General features: G+C 36.0%; 2 protein-coding genes across 2 annotated transcripts; one reads left to right on the top strand and one right to left on the bottom strand.

Annotated features, from left to right (window-relative positions):
* Positions 1-5,116: 5,116 nt before the first annotated feature.
* Positions 5,117-8,195, top strand: LOC117917433 (NADH dehydrogenase [ubiquinone] 1 alpha subcomplex subunit 13-B). The gene is made up of 3 exons (XM_034833713.1): positions 5,117-5,415; positions 7,591-7,662; positions 7,759-8,195. Exons 1-3 carry the CDS (start codon positions 5,201-5,203, stop codon positions 7,901-7,903), a joined length of 432 nt encoding a protein of 143 aa, XP_034689604.1. The 5' UTR covers positions 5,117-5,200; the 3' UTR covers positions 7,904-8,195.
* A 5,263-nt stretch (positions 8,196-13,458) lies between these two features.
* On the bottom strand, positions 13,459-16,954 carry LOC117917584 (GDSL esterase/lipase At4g28780). The gene is made up of 5 exons (XM_034833904.1): positions 16,233-16,954; positions 16,034-16,161; positions 15,559-15,798; positions 14,237-14,489; positions 13,459-14,149 (listed from the first exon to the last, which is right to left on the bottom strand). Exons 1-5 carry the CDS (start codon positions 16,480-16,482, stop codon positions 13,917-13,919), a joined length of 1,104 nt encoding a protein of 367 aa, XP_034689795.1. The 5' UTR covers positions 16,483-16,954; the 3' UTR covers positions 13,459-13,916.
* Positions 16,955-18,801: the final 1,847 nt, after the last annotated feature.

Raw genomic sequence — 18,801 nt, forward strand, 5'->3', positions numbered from 1 at the left:
TGAAAACAACAAAACGTAAGAAACAAAAATACCAAGCAAAATGAAAGAAAACAAATTCACAAAGTAAAATTTTTTGACAACCAAGCAAACTAAGCGGTGAGAATAGAAGTCAATCTTCACTATTTTCCAAGGGCTTTAGAAAATCAAATTAAACATTTTAGAACAAGCGAAATAATGAGACATCAAGTAAGAACTAATTGTAAGATCAATCAAACACATGAACATGAGTATAATAATATGAAATAATAACATGGAATCCTAAAAATACATAAGTTGAATAAAGTGTCAAAAGTTAAAATTAACTATTTCGAGGCATGGTTGGAGTAACCTATGGTTACTAAACTAATTAACTAGAATCTAAAAGCGAATAAACCAATATAGAATAAGTCATGAACTAAAACTGATAGGCTTGGAACATGAAAATAAATAACAATTTAGGATCAAATAAACTAATTACCTAAAACTCCAAAAAACACATGAGTTGAAATTGGACCAAACAAGAATCAAAGTTAACATATTTAGAAAATGAATAAAACAATGTTGGGTCAACTAGACTAACTTATTAAATTTTTTAAAAGAACGCAAAATGGAAATTCAAAATTAATAAGAAAAACTCTAACTTTCAATCTAGTAAAAAATAAAAAATAAAAACAATCCAAACTTAATACATAAACACTAATAAGCAAAAACATTAACTTTCAATCCTAATTCAAACTCGAAACTAGAGGAATAAAAAACTCTTAACTTTCATCCTAATTAAAAATAAAACTAAAAAAATAAAGCTCCACTTTCAACCCAATAAAAAAATTGAAACTAGATTAAACAAAAACTTTAAACTTTTAAAATCAAAATATAATGAAAACTAAAGTGAAAGAAATTATAACTTACCTTTCCAAACCAAAAAGGAAAAATAGTGCATGTCTCATATTGGTTGTGGCCTTGGAGATCTCTTATGGTAATGCGTTGGAAGTGGCAACCCTTTCAATTGATATAGACTGCATCTTCTATGGCTTCATGGTACAAATGGATCCTCCAAAGGCGGCTATGTGTGAAATGCAGGTTGTATCCTATAGGAAGCGGGCTATTTGAGGTTATTCTCCATGCATATTGTTGTGTGGTCCTCCAATTGCAGCCCATGGATGTGTGTGGTTGTTTGTCTTGAAGAATTCTCCTTTATGGTGTGTCCAAATGGTAGTCGGCATGAAAGGAAATACCCTTTTGGAACGTGATGGCCTCAGGGAATCAATTGTGATGTTGTTTTTCTTCAATGATGCAGTTGTATGTTGTCCTTGGAATAAGGTGTGTGGCTTTCCTTATGAATCATTTGGTTGTGTGATCTTCAAGGATGCATCCCTCATGGAGATCCTCCTATGCACACTGCCCTTGTAGAATCCACTATAAGTTGTCCCTCTATGGAGATCATCCCTTGAAGTCTCTATGGTACGACTTGCTCTTACATGATGGTGTGTTGTCTTTCCTTTCTCAAACTTGCGATCTCCTTTATCATCAAACTTGCGGCCTAAATGTTTCTTATGGACCAGTCTTTGTCCTCCGAAAAAAGACCTCTCAATTTCACTAGGAAAATCTCTTAAAATGCTATTGAATATATCCTCAAGACCCTATTGAAAGCGGCCCCAACACTGTTCTCAATATCTACCACACTGAAAATTCTTCCACCATCCGACGATGCTTTCTAAAAACGCTGTGGATTATGCATCTCCCTAACGTGCTGAAATTTTTTCATGAAATGCTACTTTTTTGTTTTCTTATCGACAGTGGTGTCCCCCATTCAATGGCGGCTTTGTTGAGAACCTTGGATTACTCCATTTCTATATCCTGAATCATGTAGGGTGCATGCAAATCTATCCTAGGCTCCCTAAATCTATCGCAATGGATAAATAGGTATTAAAAAATAATATGGATACCATAGAAAATATATATCTAGATAATAAAGTCACATACCTTTAATTCAGATGTTCACAAATCAATTCCAATTGATGTAGATAACTCCAAAGTCATAATGGATCTCATAAACACCATGATCTTCTGTTCGATGACTCTTCCTTGTGTCTAGGCACTAAGATGGTGAAGATCTCAAGGGTGAAGGCTCAGATTCTCCTTCTAGATTGAAGGAGAGAATGGAAAGACTTGAAAACTCTAACCCTTAAAGGGGTATTTATAGGCTTCCTACTGGGCTTAAGTGACTTGAGCCCACCATGGGCTTGGGTCACTTAATCCAACCTAAAAAGGTTGCTAATTGATTAATTAACCATACAAAGCCTAATTAATCAATTAGTCTAATCTAGGGATACCACTTACTTATTCCTGTGCGACCTTGTGTAATTATCAAAACACCCTTATGCAGAAAAGTGAACTAAAAACACATCCAACCCTCATAATTCGTGCAAACAAGGAATATAAGTTTAGAGCGAGGCTCACTCAGAATCAATTTCTGAAATTGACTCAACATTCCACTATAGAAAGTCAACTGCACTTCAGTACCCTATGTATATTGCAACGAGACACCAAGTGCTCAGGTTCGTGATCTACTATCTATTGCATGCAAACTCCCCATGAACCGGTGTCTATAATCTAACAAGGTAGTATTATCACCTATCAAGATTACCTCTTAAATCCTCGAGTTACATATTTTACTTATTATGTGATCAAATAACATACTCTAACTCCAAGGAGCATATGTCAAATTCTACTAAAGGAATTACTGTGACCACATATTTTATGATCACATGTTCTTTAGATCACCCAAGGGGACACACTGTCTCAATCCCATGAGATATCATGATGCCTTTATTGAGAATACCTATTATCGCCAGCCTCCATCAATAGTGACCCAATCCATAGGGATATATGACAACTTTAGGGTTTTACCCATAGGTTAAAGTCTCCTTTTGATTTTGGCATAGACTCTATCCTCTTAAGGTTAATAGTCCATGCAGTATAGTAGCTTGGTAAATCATGACAATTGAAAGCCTTGTGTCATGATTCACCATAGGTCCTATCCAGTGTGCATCACATACACTAGTACACTCATCATGGGAAACTTATCTCGACGATCAAGACAAACCATCCCTTCAATTAGAAGGTGGTGCACTATTGTTTCTACTAGATTGCTCAAATCCATGAATCAACTGTGGACAACTTATCTACTTACAAGGAACCTATGACTTGTATCTTTTGTGCAACTCCTAATACATTTAAGTCCTATACAATGCAAGAGACATGAGTTGAATGCTCAAATTAATGTCAATACACCAAAAGGATAGCAAGGGGATAGTTAAATCTAACTTTGCTATATCATGTCTTGCTTTTAGGAGCTCAATCCCAATAGGTTTCTTTTTCTAAAAAAAATAAATTCATAGTGCAATTTCTGGAATTATAGATGAAGGTTGTTCGTCTTTTTCTTGTAGTCACCTGATGGTTCATTTCTTTCCCAAAAAACTGATCTCCTCTCCAAATATTATCATTTTCCTTTTTCAAAAATATTATGATCATTATATTTAAAACTTATCCTCTCTTTTTTAAATAAACATTCTGATTTTCCAATTAAAAAACTAAATCTTTTTTTTTTTTTGAAAAGAAATTTGATTATTCAACTTAAAACTTATCCACTCTTTTTAAATAAACATTCTGATTTTCCAATTTAAAACTTAATCTCTCATTTTTTAAAAAAATACTATGATTTTCCCCCATTTTTCCATCAAACTGATTCTTCTGCAATTTAAAACTTAATTTCGAACTTATATTCAAAATTGGCTGTTGGGCTTAGGCTTTGGTCAGCCTACCAAGTGCAGTCCAATTAGGGAAGCCAATATATCTATAAAATATATTTATTTTTAATATAATATAATTTTTTAACAAATTAAAGTGGCCTTGTTAATTTTTTTATGGGAAAAGTATAATTTGATTCACTAATACAAAAATACATGGAAAAAAGAACCTCAAATTTTTTTAATTAGTATTATTTTCATTTACTTAAAAATAATTTGAAATACATGTACTTTTTAATGAATCATCTAATTATTCCTAAAAATATCATTTTACTTGTCATGTCATCTAGATCAATTGACAATTAGACTCTTCATGTAGATGTTTTCCTTTATTTTAGATATTTTATTATTTGAGATTTTTTTTTTCTTTAGAAACATTATAAAATAAGAATTAAAAAAAAAAGAGTTTATTCTAGTATAATAAGTTAAAAATAAATTCATATTATTGATAATAAATAAACCAATAATAAATTTATATTTATTATATAATATTAATAATTGTTTAATGTAATAGAGAATAAAATTTATTGTAAGAGTTATTTAGATATAAAATGTTTTACAATATAGTTGTACTTGATATATAATATATAAATAAATAAATATTTTATATTAAATAAATTAATCATAATTAAAATAATTACATATTATTGAATTTATTATTTATTATTTAATAACAACCTTATTACTTTTTGAATAGGTAATTATGATTAAATAAGATTTGTTTGATAATATTTTCTCTTAAAATTTTAGAAAATAAAAAAAATATTAATCCTATTTAAATAAGATTTTTTTTGCATAATATTTCTTAAACTTTTAGGAAAATTAAATAAGAATCCTAATAGGTGTTTGTTTCTAGAGAAAAAAAATCGCAAATAATAATAATAATAATAATAATAATAATAATAATAATAATAAAATATCTAAAAAGAAGGGAAACATCTATATAAAATAGTCTAATTGTCAATTGATTTGAATGATATGACAAGTAAAAATGTATTTTCGAAAATAATAGCATAACTTATTAAAAAATGTATGTATTTTAAATTATTTTTTAATTGATAAAGATAATACAAATTTAATAATTTTGAGGTGTTTTTTTTTTATATATTTTCATATAAGTAAATATCCCACTTTTTCCATTTTTATTGTAAGGGAAATGAAAATTAATTTATGTATCATGGTTAAGCCGGACACGTACACTAACTACGCTGGCCGGCCCGGCCGACTCAAGGTATTCGAGTCGTTGAATTGATCGGGCTCGTGGGTCCGTGGACCACTGGGCCGGGCCATCCGCCTCTGAGAAGTCCTAAAGAGCATTTCTAGAGAGAGAAGGGAAGGAGCGGATCGAGTGACTACAACTGCCGGGGTTTTAGAGAGAGAAAGTAGAGAGATTCAGAGAATCGCCGGAGAAGATGACGGAGGCAATGATAAGGAAGAAGCCTGGCATGGTCAGCGTCAAGGACATGCCGATCCTTCAAGACGGACCCCCTCCCGGAGGCTTCGCGCCAGTCAGGTACGCTCGCCGGATTCCGACCAAAGGTCCCAGTGCCATGGCCATCTTTCTAGCCGCCGTCGGTGCTTTCTCTTGGGGCATGTACCAGGTCGGCCAAGGCAACAAGATCCGGAGGTAAAATACTACTTTCATTTCTTTGCTGTTTGTTTCGTCATCTGTTTGGTTGCTGAGAAAGTGAAATGGAAGAAATTGATAGTTTGAATCTTAGATTTTGTGTTGTTATGATTGGCGATGTATGTGATTGGATTAGGCGGAGTGGATTGGAGGATATGGTTCTTTATGTGTGGATTTCTAAATTTAGGGCTTTGAAATGTGGGGAAATTTTGGGGAATGTTCAGTAATGGAATTCTTAGCCAAGTTGCGATGTGGAAGAATTATATCGAATGTCTGTTATATGAGTTCTCTAGCAAAAAGGGGACCGATTTTACAGAGTGCACTATCAAAATCGAATAAGAAGCAGCATTTCTAGGTAATTTTAGATGTGTTTTTAGCACAATTCTAGAGAAGAATCCATTCAAGTTACACTCCTGTAATTATTACATTCATTAGTAATGTCAAAGAAATTCATGTGTTGAAACGAGGAAGGAGGTATTGCATGAGGTATTACATAGTTTAGTTGGGAAGTTGAGTAAGGACATTCTTTTCCTTTGAGGAGGGATGTGTGAATGGATTGGTTGTGGTTTGGTGGCTTTTCCAATGATGTTTTTTCTTGAAACTAAATGCTATGTTTGGTTCTAGGAAAGTGCTAAGTAAAGAACAAAATAAATGTTAAGGCAAATTATTTTCTTATTTTCTTATGTTTGGTACCAATCTGCTTCTAGAATGGAAAGTTAAGGGCTAGGGAAGAAAAGGAGAGCAGTTTGGAGATTGGCGCCTATTTGTCTTTTTTGGTGTATTTGGGGAGAATGAAACCAAAGAACGTTCCAAGAGGAAGAGATGTCAGATACCTGCTTGAGGAACCTCTTTTTTTGGTCTCTTCTTGAGTGGTCTCAACAATTTTTGGACTTGAACTCACTCTCTTTTCTGAATTTTTTGGGTGATTGGCTTGTTGGTTAGCTTTTTCCTCTCTAGGTTTTTTATTTCTTTTGTTGCCTTGTTTTGGCTATCTTTGTATACTGCCTGTGTACGTAGGGAGCGCCCCTATTTTGGCGTGTTTTAATTTATTTTTCTCTTTGTCTATCAAAAAAATAAAAATCCATACTAAATGGGTTGAAATGAAATCTGCTTAGCTTTTTGGAAGTGAATATAGTACGAGCTTATCATTTTCTTCATTGATGCATCGCTATTCATCCTAAATTGGTTGAAATGAAATATGCTTTGCTTTTTGGAAGTGAAGATAGTATGAGCTTATCATTTTCCACGTAAGAATGACCTTGTCATGTTTAATTCAATGTTTCATTAGAAATTCATGAAATTTTTGCCAAGACTATGTTTGGTTCTCAAAAAATTTGAGGGAAAATGTGAAGGAAAGAAAATTGAGAGAAAAGTAGAAGGAAAATAAGAAATATATTTAAATACAGTAAATTATTTTATATACTATTTCAAACTCATTGTACTTATTTTAATTCTTCTTTATAAGGATTGAATAATTTTAAAATGCATAAGTTTCTAATTTATTTTGATTATATTATATTTTATTTTTGGTATTTTTCATAGTCAAACCAAGCATGAGAAAATAATTTTTCTTGGCACTTTTTTGAAACCAAACATAGCCTAAAAGAATTAGTGATTTTCCCCTTCAAAGTTATGTGTCGTTTATGAATTTCTTTGGTACTCTTGTCTTCCCTCTTGGTATCCCAATTTTCTTCTTGTTTTTCCAGTGAACCAGTTTGGTTTCCATGCAATACATGTTATCTGCTTTGAACAATTTTCAAATCCCATGTTTGTCATCATTGTTGAAACACTGGAAATTTTCTTTCAATTTTCTTCACTGGTTCTTCCAGGTTCTGCATAAAGTTGAGTGTAAAACATCTAGGTATGGCCTCTCATGGTTTGAAGTGCTTAGACCTGTTGAGTGAACCCCCAAGCTTGCATAATTTGTTTTAGCGATAATGCTTCTAAAAGGCTTAGTTCCTTGGGTCTATGGACTTGATTTCTTTGGACTAACTTCCTGGTAGTTTATCACTATATCTAGTTGCTTAGTTTGGATTTCTGCTAGGCTGCTAGTTTCTTGGTTGAGAAATAAAATCCAAATGGTGCATAGGTGAAGCTGTCTGTTTCATGACATGTTTACTCATGAAAGAGGCAGTATTCCTCTCAACAATAACTGCATTGTGATTTGTTCCACAGGATGCTCAAAGAAGAGAAATTTGCTGCCCGCAGCGCCATTCTACCTGTGCTTCAAGCAGAAGAGGATGAAAGGTGGTAGCTATCTTCAGTCAAACTTTTTCCCCTTCATTTTTTTGTTCTTACCATTTTAAAACATTGTCCCTGGTTTCTCTGTTTATTTCATTTTAGATTTGTTAAAGAGTGGAAGAAGTATCTGGAAGAAGAGGCAAGAATAATGAAGAATGTGCCCGGTTGGAAAGTTGGCGAAAGTGTCTACAACTCTGGGAGATGGATGCCCCCAGCAACTGGTGAGCTCCGTCCTGAAGTCTGGTGATAGATAGTGTTCTACCACATGCTGCTTTGTGGAGAATGAATATGGAGTGCTTTTAGTTTATTGCTGACGATATTCATCCTGTGCAAACCTCAAGCGGTCTCTTGGGTTCCTCCATAACAGGGAAAAAAAACATCCACCTGAATAAGATTTACTTCTTGAAACTGTTTTTGTTTCCTGAATATGTTTATTGTGGTTGTTTTACCCACTTTTATTCCCAATTTCTTTACAACTTCCTGTGACCTGATTTCCATGACTAAGGAAGAGCTGGCTCCTACTGATGTTACAATTCAGATAACATCTTGTTGATTTCCCATACTATGTGATTCATATGACAAAGGGTCAGGGGAAAATGCTATGTTTTGTCACAAGCAAACCAAGCAACCTTGTTTTGACTCCCAAATATTCAGTTGTCAAAAGGCTCGAGTGCAAAGCCTGAAATTCTTTAATGGAGATAATTTTGTTCTTCAGAAGTCAGAAATGGCGATTGTTAAAACAAATGAAGTTGTCCACTAAAACACCAAAAGGGTTTTTTGGGTTATAAGAAAATACCTAATGAAAAATTACATCTGCCTGGCTCCATGGAGTCTGAAATATCTTATTTTGCAGTTCTAGGTACCATAACAGTTCCAGAATGAGAGAAAACTGTCGAAAGCTTTGGGGTGCTTACAATGGTTGATAAGCTTTTGTTATGCAAACTCTAAGACTTTGTTTGGTTGTTGGAAGATTTGAGGTAAAATGTGAGGGAAAGGAAATAGAGATGAAAAGTAGAAAAAAAAAATGTGAAGGAAAATAAAAAATAAATTTAAAATCAATAAATTATTTTTATTTGTTAATTTCAATTATTTTTATTTATTATAACTTTTTTATGTGAAAATTAAATAATTTTAAAATACATAAATTTATAATTAATTTTAATCATATATATGTTTTTCGTATTTTTCAAAGATTAAAAAATTATTTTTTAAAACATTTTTTTTTCTTATTACTTTTCTGGAGCCAAACATGGTGTAGTGCTTTTTGTGGTTGGCTAACAAAATTAATGGTAGTCATCCTTTTTTATTCATCAATAAAAAGAAAACAAAAAGGATAAAAAAAAAAAAAAAAAGGTGTAAGTTCAATATTTGGGTCCGTGGGAGTTTCAAATAGACTGCCAAGATGTTCTGAGTCCTGACCGACCTTCTTGTGCAGGAAGCATAAGATTTCTTCACAACCCATTAATGTGCTTCCTAAGGGAATGGATTTTTGCAATATTTATGCTAATTCTATTTTGCATGGAAAATCCTCGAAGCTTCCCTTATTTATGGAATCTTTCCAAAGAAAGAAACAAAGGGGGAATCATCCTCCCCTTCTTTTGCAGCTTGCCCATGCCCGGCAAAAACCAAACCATCAGTATTTCCTTAAAGCCAAGCCAACTGGATTTTGAGATGGATGAAAATATGGTTTCCTGTCTCATTATTCTTGCATACAATACACCTGTTTGCCAAGGACCCATCTTTTCATGAGCTGGTCTAAGGTTAGGAGTCTTAGTAACATGCTCTTTCCCATGCCCCCTTGTGGGGTACTCTTGCGTCCCTTTGGTTACAAGGAATCACCATTCCTCCCATCCAGACAAGCCTGTCTTCTCCCCCAGTCATTCCAGAGAATGATGTACCATCTCTATTTTCTGATCATGAAATAACATCTTAAAACAATTCCTCCATCCTCAATTTCCAGAATTCGTTTCTGGAAAAGTGTAATAGATGAATATGTGAGGACTATTAATAGGGATAACCATTGCTTCTCTTGCTTAATAACTTAGTTGTTTATATTTCCAAAGCAAGCCTGCTATAACCAATGAGCTGACATGGTTTGTGATGCTGTATATAGAAGTTCTAGTTTGCAAGTTAGAGGTCTGGATTCTTTTAGGAGTACGAATATCCCAAGGTGCCCTTTCGTAGGATAAATGCGTGATTTCTCAATGGAATGAGTAGTGTATAAGTGTTTCGATATATGTACCCTCGAGGAAAATTCTGTCATTGAGCTCTTGAAATTGGCTGTTGGGTGCTCTTGATTCAGAATTGCTCTACTTTGAACTATGTGTGTCACTGCAAATGCCTTCTCAAAGCTAGGTCGACCCAGATTGAGGTTTAGGTTCATGTTGTTGTTATCAGCTTTTAGTTTCTCATCATCACATTTCTCCATGAGACCAACCAGGTAGAGGCACTTGAGAATGGGTTGCCAAGTTGGTGTTTATTGCAGGTTATTTGTTGATTAATCCAGCTGATCTATGAAACTATGAAATGTCAGTTGGTGTTGGGTGTAAAAAATCAGACAAAAAATAATCTAGACAGTACAATTCCATTGTTTTCAACCCTTTGAAAGCTATGCTTTAAATGTGAACGGCAACCAGGTTAGAGAGCACTTTAAGTTTAGGTATCAGTTTAAGGATTCTAAAACTTGGAAGCAGAGAAGGGGAGAAGGGAAATATGGAGATGCATTACATACTCTGAATCAAACTACAACTTATAGGAATTAACCTGATACTCTGCATCAAACTGGGGCTTCTCCTCAAACTACTGTTACCACAAAACTCTATAACTCGGGTGCTCTTCGTTTGAGGTTGCATCCCCATGCTTCATACTATCCCAAAACTTGAACTGTACTATCCAGAATAGTTTTTTTTTCTTCTCTTATTATTGGGTTTTGCTCTCAGGTTCAGAAAACTAAAAATATTGGATTGAAGTCCCAACATAATAATTTAGGGTTATTTAGAAAGTGTCGCAACCATTTTTTTTTTTTTTTGATAGGTAAAGAAAAGTAGTATATATAGAAAAGAGGAGACACCAAAAGCAGCACCCTCGAAGTATACAAAAATAACTTAAAGGCTCATCTCAGAGAGGGAGGGAAAGAAACAAAAAAACATCACCTGCCCTTACTTTGAGCCTAACCGATCAATGAAGTTAATAAGAGAAAAAGAGTTCACATCTACAGATACCCTAGACCAAGATCACAAATTTCATACAAAAGAATTTTTCAATCTTTGGATCGATAACTCCTTTTTGTCAAACGCTAACAAGTTCCTTTCTTTCCACACTGTCCAAAATATAAATAAATGAGTCGTTTGCTAAGCCTTTTTACAAGCTTTACCCACGAAAGACCCATACCACCCAAGAAGAGTTTCCCTCACTGACATGAAATAGATTGGCATGCTAGACATAATGCTCCGAATTAAAGTGAGTCTCCCTCCCTTTGAGATGAATTATTTTTTCCACATGGCTAGCATTTTTTGAAATCTCTCTTCAACATCATCCCAAATCGCCACAGATTTGAAGGGAGCCCTCAAAGGAAGACTCAAATAGCTGGAAGGGAGACCACCCACTTTACACCCCAACTCCAAGGCCAAGCCATCAATATTATCCAACCTACCCACCAAAATTAGCTCACTTTTCTCTAATTTGATTCTCAAACCCAAATAAGCCTCAAACCACATAAGAAGTCAACTCAGATAGGTCATCTGGTCTTGCGACACCTAACAAAACACCAAAGTATCATTGACAAATAATAAATGTGAGATTAGAATCCCATCACCACCCCTACCTCTCACTTGTCAACCAAACAAGTAGACCCCGTTGTTCGCCCTCTTCAAGAGACAACTAAACACCTCAATGACAATCACAAATAAATAAAGGGAGAGAGGATCTCTCTATCTCAATCTCCTTGAACTTCGGAAAAAAAACTAGAAAGGGATCCATTCACTAAAATGGAGAACTTCATTATAGAGATGCACCAATCTGTCCATTTAATCCATCTCTCCCCAAAGCCCGTCTTTCTTAGCACTACAAACTTTCAATTCACATGATCATACGTCTTCTCAATATCCAACTTGTACAAAACACCAACTTCATTGTTTTTCAATCTTAAGTCCACAACCTCATTTGTAATTAAAACTATATCGAAAATCTGTCTACCCTTCACAAAAACATTTTGGGCCTCCGTAACTATGACCTTTTAAAGTCTATTAGCCAACACCTTAGCCAACAATTTATAGAGGTTACCCACAAGGCTAATTGGTCTAAAATCTTTCAAGTCTTCTACACCTCAATTCCTTGGAACAAGAGCTATCTACGCCCCCCCTCCCCCTCATGGAAATCCCTTAAAAAACCTAACACCTCTACCTTCACAACATCCCAACAAAAAAACCAAAATGCCATAGTGTAACCATCTAAACCTGGAGGTTTGTCATTTTCCAAATTAAAGAGAGCGACGAACATCTCTTCTTCCAAAAAAGTAAGCTTCAACTTCTCAACCTCACTGCTATCTAACCCCTCAAAAGACACCCCGTTAATACTGCCCTCTTCTTTTGAAAAGAGGTTGTAAGACGCCCTAACCACACTAGCTTTTAATTCATTCTCCTCGGTATGCCAACAACCATTCACTTTCATCTTGGTTAACTAGTTTCTTCTACTGTGTGCATTCATCATCATGTAGAAGAATCTGGTGTTGTAATCCCCCTTCTTTAACCACACTTCCCTTGATTTTTGTCTCTAAGAGATTTCCTCCCTCAGCATCCACTTCTTATAAGTCTCCCTTGCCTTCTTTCTGGCTTCAGACTCTTCCAGATTTAAGGCTTAACCCTTCTCCTTCTCATCCCAATACACAACTTAACTAAGAGCTTTTCCCTTTCTAGCCTCAATAAAACCAAACACTTCTTTATTCCAAGTATTCAAGATTGCTTTAAGGCTCTCAATTTTGCATCTAAAACAAAGCCCCGTTAAAATTAAAGCTCACCCACCAATTCTTAACTGGATCTTTGAACCCCTCCTCCTTCAACCATATGTTTTCAAATCTGAAAGAAGAGGGTCCCCTCTTGAGGCCTCCCCCATAAAGCAAAATGGGAAAATGATCAGAAATTGGTATGAGCAAAACAAATTGCACAATCCCATTAAACAAATTGTCCCAATTATCTGTCACTAAAAACCGGTCAAGTCTAAAATGGGATTGGTTATTCATCCCAACCCCCCCCCCCCCCCCCCCCCCCCCCAAGTGAAGGGACCCCCCTGCAGAGGAATGTCCCTTAGCTCCAACTCCTCTAACACCTCTAAAAGTATCCTCATTGCTGAAGTTAGCCCTCCTCCCCTACTGCGCTCCCCACGAAATCTTATCATGTTGAAATCCCCACCTACACACCCACTCCATAAACCTCTTATTGCCCCTAGCTCATCCCAAAAGTTCTCTTTTTCCCTTCTGCAATTTGGGTCATACACACTAGTAAACACCCACAAAACACCATCCTCACAGTTCTTGAATCTCTGGTGTCAGGAACCTGTTACAGATCTATTGTAGTTATCTTATTTTGAAGTTACTCTAGAACACTTTGCTTTGACATTGGATCCAATCCTCAATCCTCAAGGTTTCATTTGGTTAGCTTGTGAGTTATGAGTAGTGAAAATTTTTGTTTCTTGTGTAACTTATAATAGGTTCAGATCTCAGAAACTAGTAGGGGAAGAAACAGAAGACGAAAAAAAAAATCGGACTGTAACCTCATTCATTCTTATTGAAAGAGATGATAAAAAAAATTGACCACAAATATTTTTCTCTTTATTTCCTTTTTGTATCCTTTCCTCTTAAATTTTGAGATTCTAATTGAAGCTTATAAGTTTCCCCTATGAAGTTTACAAAGAAATGTTTGAAGTAAGCTATAAGAAGAAGGCATACAGCTGCAGTGGTCCGCACTCCCAAAAGAAGCTTTCATACTGGCGTGCTTTTACATTTGAACCAGGAATGTTCTATGATCATTACAGAGATATCATTACCACAAAAGTGCTCGATCTGAAACAATTGGCAGACATACTATAGGACAAGACCATCACATAATATACTATTTAATACATATGACCCTAGCTAGATTTATATGCTTAAATTTATTAACCTTAACACATGAAGATGAATCTGAACCGACAGCAGAAACTGAAAAAAGTAGTATATAGAAGGAACAATGATGGGAAGTATCCATACTTTTGGAGGGTTATATAGATTAGGTCCTGGAATCCATTTCCATGATGGTGCTTAGGTTCATGGGATTCATGTACTTGCTAGACCCAGACATAATCTGTTGAACGATGAGCCTGTTTGCCCGTTCCGTTGGATGGTATGGATCCCAAAATGCGTAGATGTTTCTGTTTGGGCATAGGTTAGATGCCAAGGTGCAGAACCCAAGCCCGTTGTAGGGTCCTTGACCGCAACATGCGACCTTGGACGTCACAAAACCTGTTTGAGCCACCAAAGAGTCAAGTTAGGATAACAGTTTTTTAGGACTTTGATGGAATTCAGGACCGCTTATGTGTGTTTACAAACCGTAAAGTTGGGGATCGGTGATGAAGTCCATGTGCATCTCAAATGCATTAGCAGTAATGAAAATATTGGATCCTAGCTCACTGTTGAGACCTTGAGCCATTTTAATGAGCTGTGGGTTGAATATTGCTGCAGCTCGTTGGGGCTCCTCAGCACATTGTCCATTTGAGCTACTCATGGCTAACTCAGCTGGAACACAGCCCAGTGGTCCAGTTCCAGTAACCAGGACTCTCCGGGCTCCCAACTCATATAGCTTCTGCAATTATCACATATTCACAAAGCCCAGCGATCAGAATTAATCAAATTAGAAAACAAACTGAAGGACACTTGGATTAAGATACTCTAAATTGGAAGGCTTGGTTATTTCGAGGACATTGTTCAACACATTCATCAAATTGTCGCTTGATAGGAGTAAGTCTGTTAGTGTTCAATATAGGGAATATGAGCTTTCTCCTCTCTCTCCATTTTTATAGTGAGCTGGTTCATTTTGTATGGTTTCAGGTATAAATTCAATAGAATGACTCCATGGGGAGAAATATCAAACTTTGATTGATCTGTATGATTAATTTCTGATTTTGTGATAAAATTCTATATTTGCTCAATTGTTACAGGTCATCTATATCTCAACTTTTGTGCTCATATAATTGTCTTAAAGCTTATTTAAGAAATCAACTAAATCTTGTAAATGCTATTTCATGAAAATTTGTCCCCAAACTAAAACATAATTTTTTTTTTCTACCATGGATAGGGACCTAAAAAATTAGGCGATAAGGGTATTTAGGGTTTTTGAAGTTTCTTGATACAGGTTGAGCATGGTGTTCATTGCCCTATTCAGTTTTAGCAGAAATGCCAAAAGAGTTAGATACACCATACCTACTATGGTTGCAATCAATGTTTGCTGCTCCATAAGCCACAAGATCATGTGATGGCCAAAAAGTGACCAAATCTCCTGGTGGGTGGGCAGATGTGAAAATGCCCATGCTTATTTATGAGCCTTCAATGTGCATGCCAAAACAATGCAATTGTAGCTAGCCACCTCACCCACCAAGCAATGACTTTTTGTAGTTTGTAGATAATACTCATCCAAAACTCTCATCTCAAACATGACAAATGCAACTTCCCCTTTTGTTTGTGCAATGAGAAACGATTTTGTTTCTCAAATGCATTCTCTGGTTCTTTCTCCATCAGATTCAATGGCAACTCATGTAATGTTCTATAGCTTTAAGAGCAGTTATACGCTTGTCTGTTTGAAGAAATAAATTGACAAAGTTCTTTGAAAAACATATTCTTACTTCATACATAATATAACCAAGAATGGTGCTTACCATTAGAATCTTTTTGTACTCTGATATGACATAGCGTGAGTAATCTGGCAGGGACATTTGGCGTGACCGAAGGGAAAGTGGCAAGAAGTAGTTGTTAACAAAGTCATTGCCGCCAAGAGTGATGAGAACAAGTGCTTGGTTTACGAGCCTTTGTGTTTGCTCTTCTCCTATGAGTGCACTCACCCTTTGCTGGTACTGTTGGAAAAACTCAAGTTGCCTGGAGATTCTTATAATGTTGAGCTGCAAAAAATTACACAACTTTGATTGATTGACTGATAGAAGCTAAGGTTGAATGCAAATTACTAAGAGTTGATATTCCACTAGAATATTTGATGAAAATTTTAGAGAATGAATAGAAAAAGAAAAAGAAAAAAGAAAGACCACTTTGAGTATGAAAGAGAAATATTTAGTTGAAAGTCACATATCCAATACAAATGCTTAGTGTAATTTGCAGTTAAAGTTGGTTTGAACTTACAAACTGAATTCCAGTGTCATTGAGGATCCCAATTCCTGCAGAAGCAAAGTTGGCACCAACTAGTAGTTTTTGTCCTGTGAGCTGGGGACTCAAGTATGGCAATGTGGACTCAGCTCCAAGCTGTTCACCTGAAAAATGGAAATTATGGTGTTAATATTAGGGTATTAAAGGAGGAAAAGTGACAAAGTGAAGAACCTACTGATAATATCAGGGATGTTTAGTCCATTGCTGAAGCGGCCAGTGGCTTGGTGAGTTGGATAATCGATGCCATACGGAGGGGAGTCTGCACGTGCAGTAGTTGCTAAGTAGTTGTTGTTGCCTTGTTCGACAAGTGAGTCACCAAAGATGAAGAAAGCACGAGCAGCCTCAGCATGAGGTGCAACTGTGCCCAATACTGCCACTACTAGGGCAACTGTGAGGGTAGCAATGGAAACTGAAGTATTAGACATGAGGTTACTGGAGGCACTCCTTAGAAATTAAACACACACTCCCAACCTCTAATGTGAATGACAGAGTTTGGATGGTTTTATATAGGATTTAAACTGCGATCTCAACATGAAACTTGGAGTCCTAATAAATGGTAGTCTATATTGGCTTGAGCTGATCATACAAGAGCAAGCTCACAAAAGCAAGTTGAGAGAGATAGGGAACAGCTGAGCTGAGCTTCGAGTAGTCTTGGCAATGGCTTAGCCATGTTGAATTGATTAGGGACCACAGTCCCACATTACAAGCTGTAAAAACCTGTTTTGAGGACTAAAATACCCAATTTGTTCTTTGAAAGTATATGAAAAAATTGGTTTCGGCTAGGATGGTATTGTCTTTGAATAGGCCAGGGAGATCGTGTCTGCCTTCTGAATTTAAACTTTTCCTTTCCACAAAAGGAAGGGTTGCCCAAGAAGTGACCCTTGGACTTTTGGTGCCAACCATTACCTTTTTTCCAAGTGGTTCACAGATTGGTGCATGCGTTTATCCATGTTTGAACATCCAGCAACCTTTTATTTGCTTTCTACGCAAACTCCTAGCCACATGTTCAGCTGCAGGAGCTGTGTTATGCCCCTGGAATCGCCGGGTTCCTTGTACCCATTTTTTGACAGGAACTCCATGCTTATTATCATTATCATATATCTCTACCTGCAAGAGTTATCGCCCACAGTAGGAAATGAAAAATCTTCAATTGAGGTGGGGACTAGGTTGTCTCTTTTATGATGTTACTTGCATCCGCATATAATCAACATCGATGCAATGTACTGTTGATCAAAGACCCCATACCATGTGAGGTTTGCCCCCATGTTATATATGTTTTTCTAACTGCTTCTGGACACATAAGAAACTCATTCAGAGACACCTTTAAATTGTACTAGTTAAAGGCTCTCGTTGGTTTCTAGTTATGTTGTTACAACCTACATGTTCATACAGGCATTAGTGCACCGCCAGGTCTCATCCATCGTTCACCTCTTTTTCAGGGAAAAATTTAGAGGGTAATAAAATGTGGGAGATAACAATCATTGTAGGCCAATTAATACCAAAATCGAAGAAGAAAAGCATCCTTTATGTGGTTTTCCAGGGAACCACTTCGGTAAATATGATCCAAGCTTCATTTCCGCATGCACATTATCAAACATAGTTAGGGAAAATACTTCAATTATCAGAATTTGAGACACCCCCTGGAGTATGACCATACTCCAAGTTCTATGCTTTAATAGATAATTGCTTCCCACCTGAACACAAAAACAAGCTCAAGCCAAGCTGAAATTATCGAAAGGCAGCTGTTGGGAGCAGCTGAGGTTTGAGTAGTCTGCACCATGGTTTAGCCATGCCAGCTTGATTAGGGTCAACAGTCCCACATTAAGGGCAGTCAAGAGCTCTAAGAGCGGTGAAATACCCTATTTTTTTTGTTAGTTATCTATGGACAGAAGACGTGTCCAGATTGTGAGGTTTGAAAAGGTGGCACGAGGACTTTTGGTGCTCACCATTATCCTTTTTCTTTCCAAGTTTTTCACAGATGTGTGTATGAGTTGAGCCATGTTTGGGCATGCAAATATCTTTTATTTGGCTCTTATCCAAACATCTACCTTGCTGCCTCCTTGTATCAATGTTTGACAGTGACTCCATGGCCATTGTCATCACATCATTGCTAGAGTTATTGTAAAAATGAAAAACCTGAAATTTTAGGTGCAAACTAGGTTTTTCTCTTTTATGACATTACATGCATCTATTGATAATTAACACTGGTGTGATACTGTACTATTGACCTAACTCATTACCAAATGGCTGAGCTATATATATTTATTTGAGGACTCGTTGGATCTACAAAGTTGTTGAAACCTACAAGTTCATGCAACCATAAATGCAGTCCAGGTCTCATCTGTTGTTCACTGCTTTTCAAAGAAAAATTATGAAGGTAGAAATGGGGGGAGAGTACTAAAACCGGTGAAGGACAAACCTTCTTTAGAGTTAGAATTATCAAAAGTTGCAAGTGAAATGGAGAGTGTTAGATTGAACTGCGCGCTTGTGGAATAGACATGACTCTTTTTACGTGACGAAGAAAGTTGGTCAGTATGAGATATTCAAACAGCATGAAGCTATCTATTGTTAAGAATTGAGACCGAAGCATGTATTCCTTTCTTTCTATTTGATATCTGGCATTCATGATTTATTTTTTATGCCTTGATAAATGTCATGCGTATCTCTTATATGTATATTGCATTCCATTCTAGCAAGCAAGGGAAGCAAAATGACCACCACTTTAACATTATGTATGGTCATCT

Source organism: Vitis riparia, chromosome 7 (assembly GCF_004353265.1).
Source record: "Vitis riparia cultivar Riparia Gloire de Montpellier isolate 1030 chromosome 7, EGFV_Vit.rip_1.0, whole genome shotgun sequence".
NCBI classification, from domain to species: Eukaryota; Viridiplantae; Streptophyta; class Magnoliopsida; order Vitales; family Vitaceae; genus Vitis; species Vitis riparia.

Coding starts and splice junctions, on each gene's coding strand:
- LOC117917584 (XM_034833904.1), bottom strand. CDS start 16,482: ATGTCTAATACTTCAGTTTCCATTGCTACCCTCACAGTTGCCCTAGTA. Junction 14,490..15,558: donor AGTACAAAAAGATTCTAATG/GTAAGCACCATT, acceptor TGATAATTGCAG/AAGCTATATGAGTTGGGAGC. Junction 14,150..14,236: donor CACCGATCCCCAACTTTACG/GTTTGTAAACAC, acceptor TGGCTCAAACAG/GTTTTGTGACGTCCAAGGTC.
- LOC117917433 (XM_034833713.1), top strand. CDS start 5,201: ATGACGGAGGCAATGATAAGGAAGAAGCCTGGCATGGTCAGCGTCAAG. Junction 5,416..7,590: donor CAAGGCAACAAGATCCGGAG/GTAAAATACTAC, acceptor TTTGTTCCACAG/GATGCTCAAAGAAGAGAAAT. Junction 7,663..7,758: donor CAAGCAGAAGAGGATGAAAG/GTGGTAGCTATC, acceptor ATTTCATTTTAG/ATTTGTTAAAGAGTGGAAGA.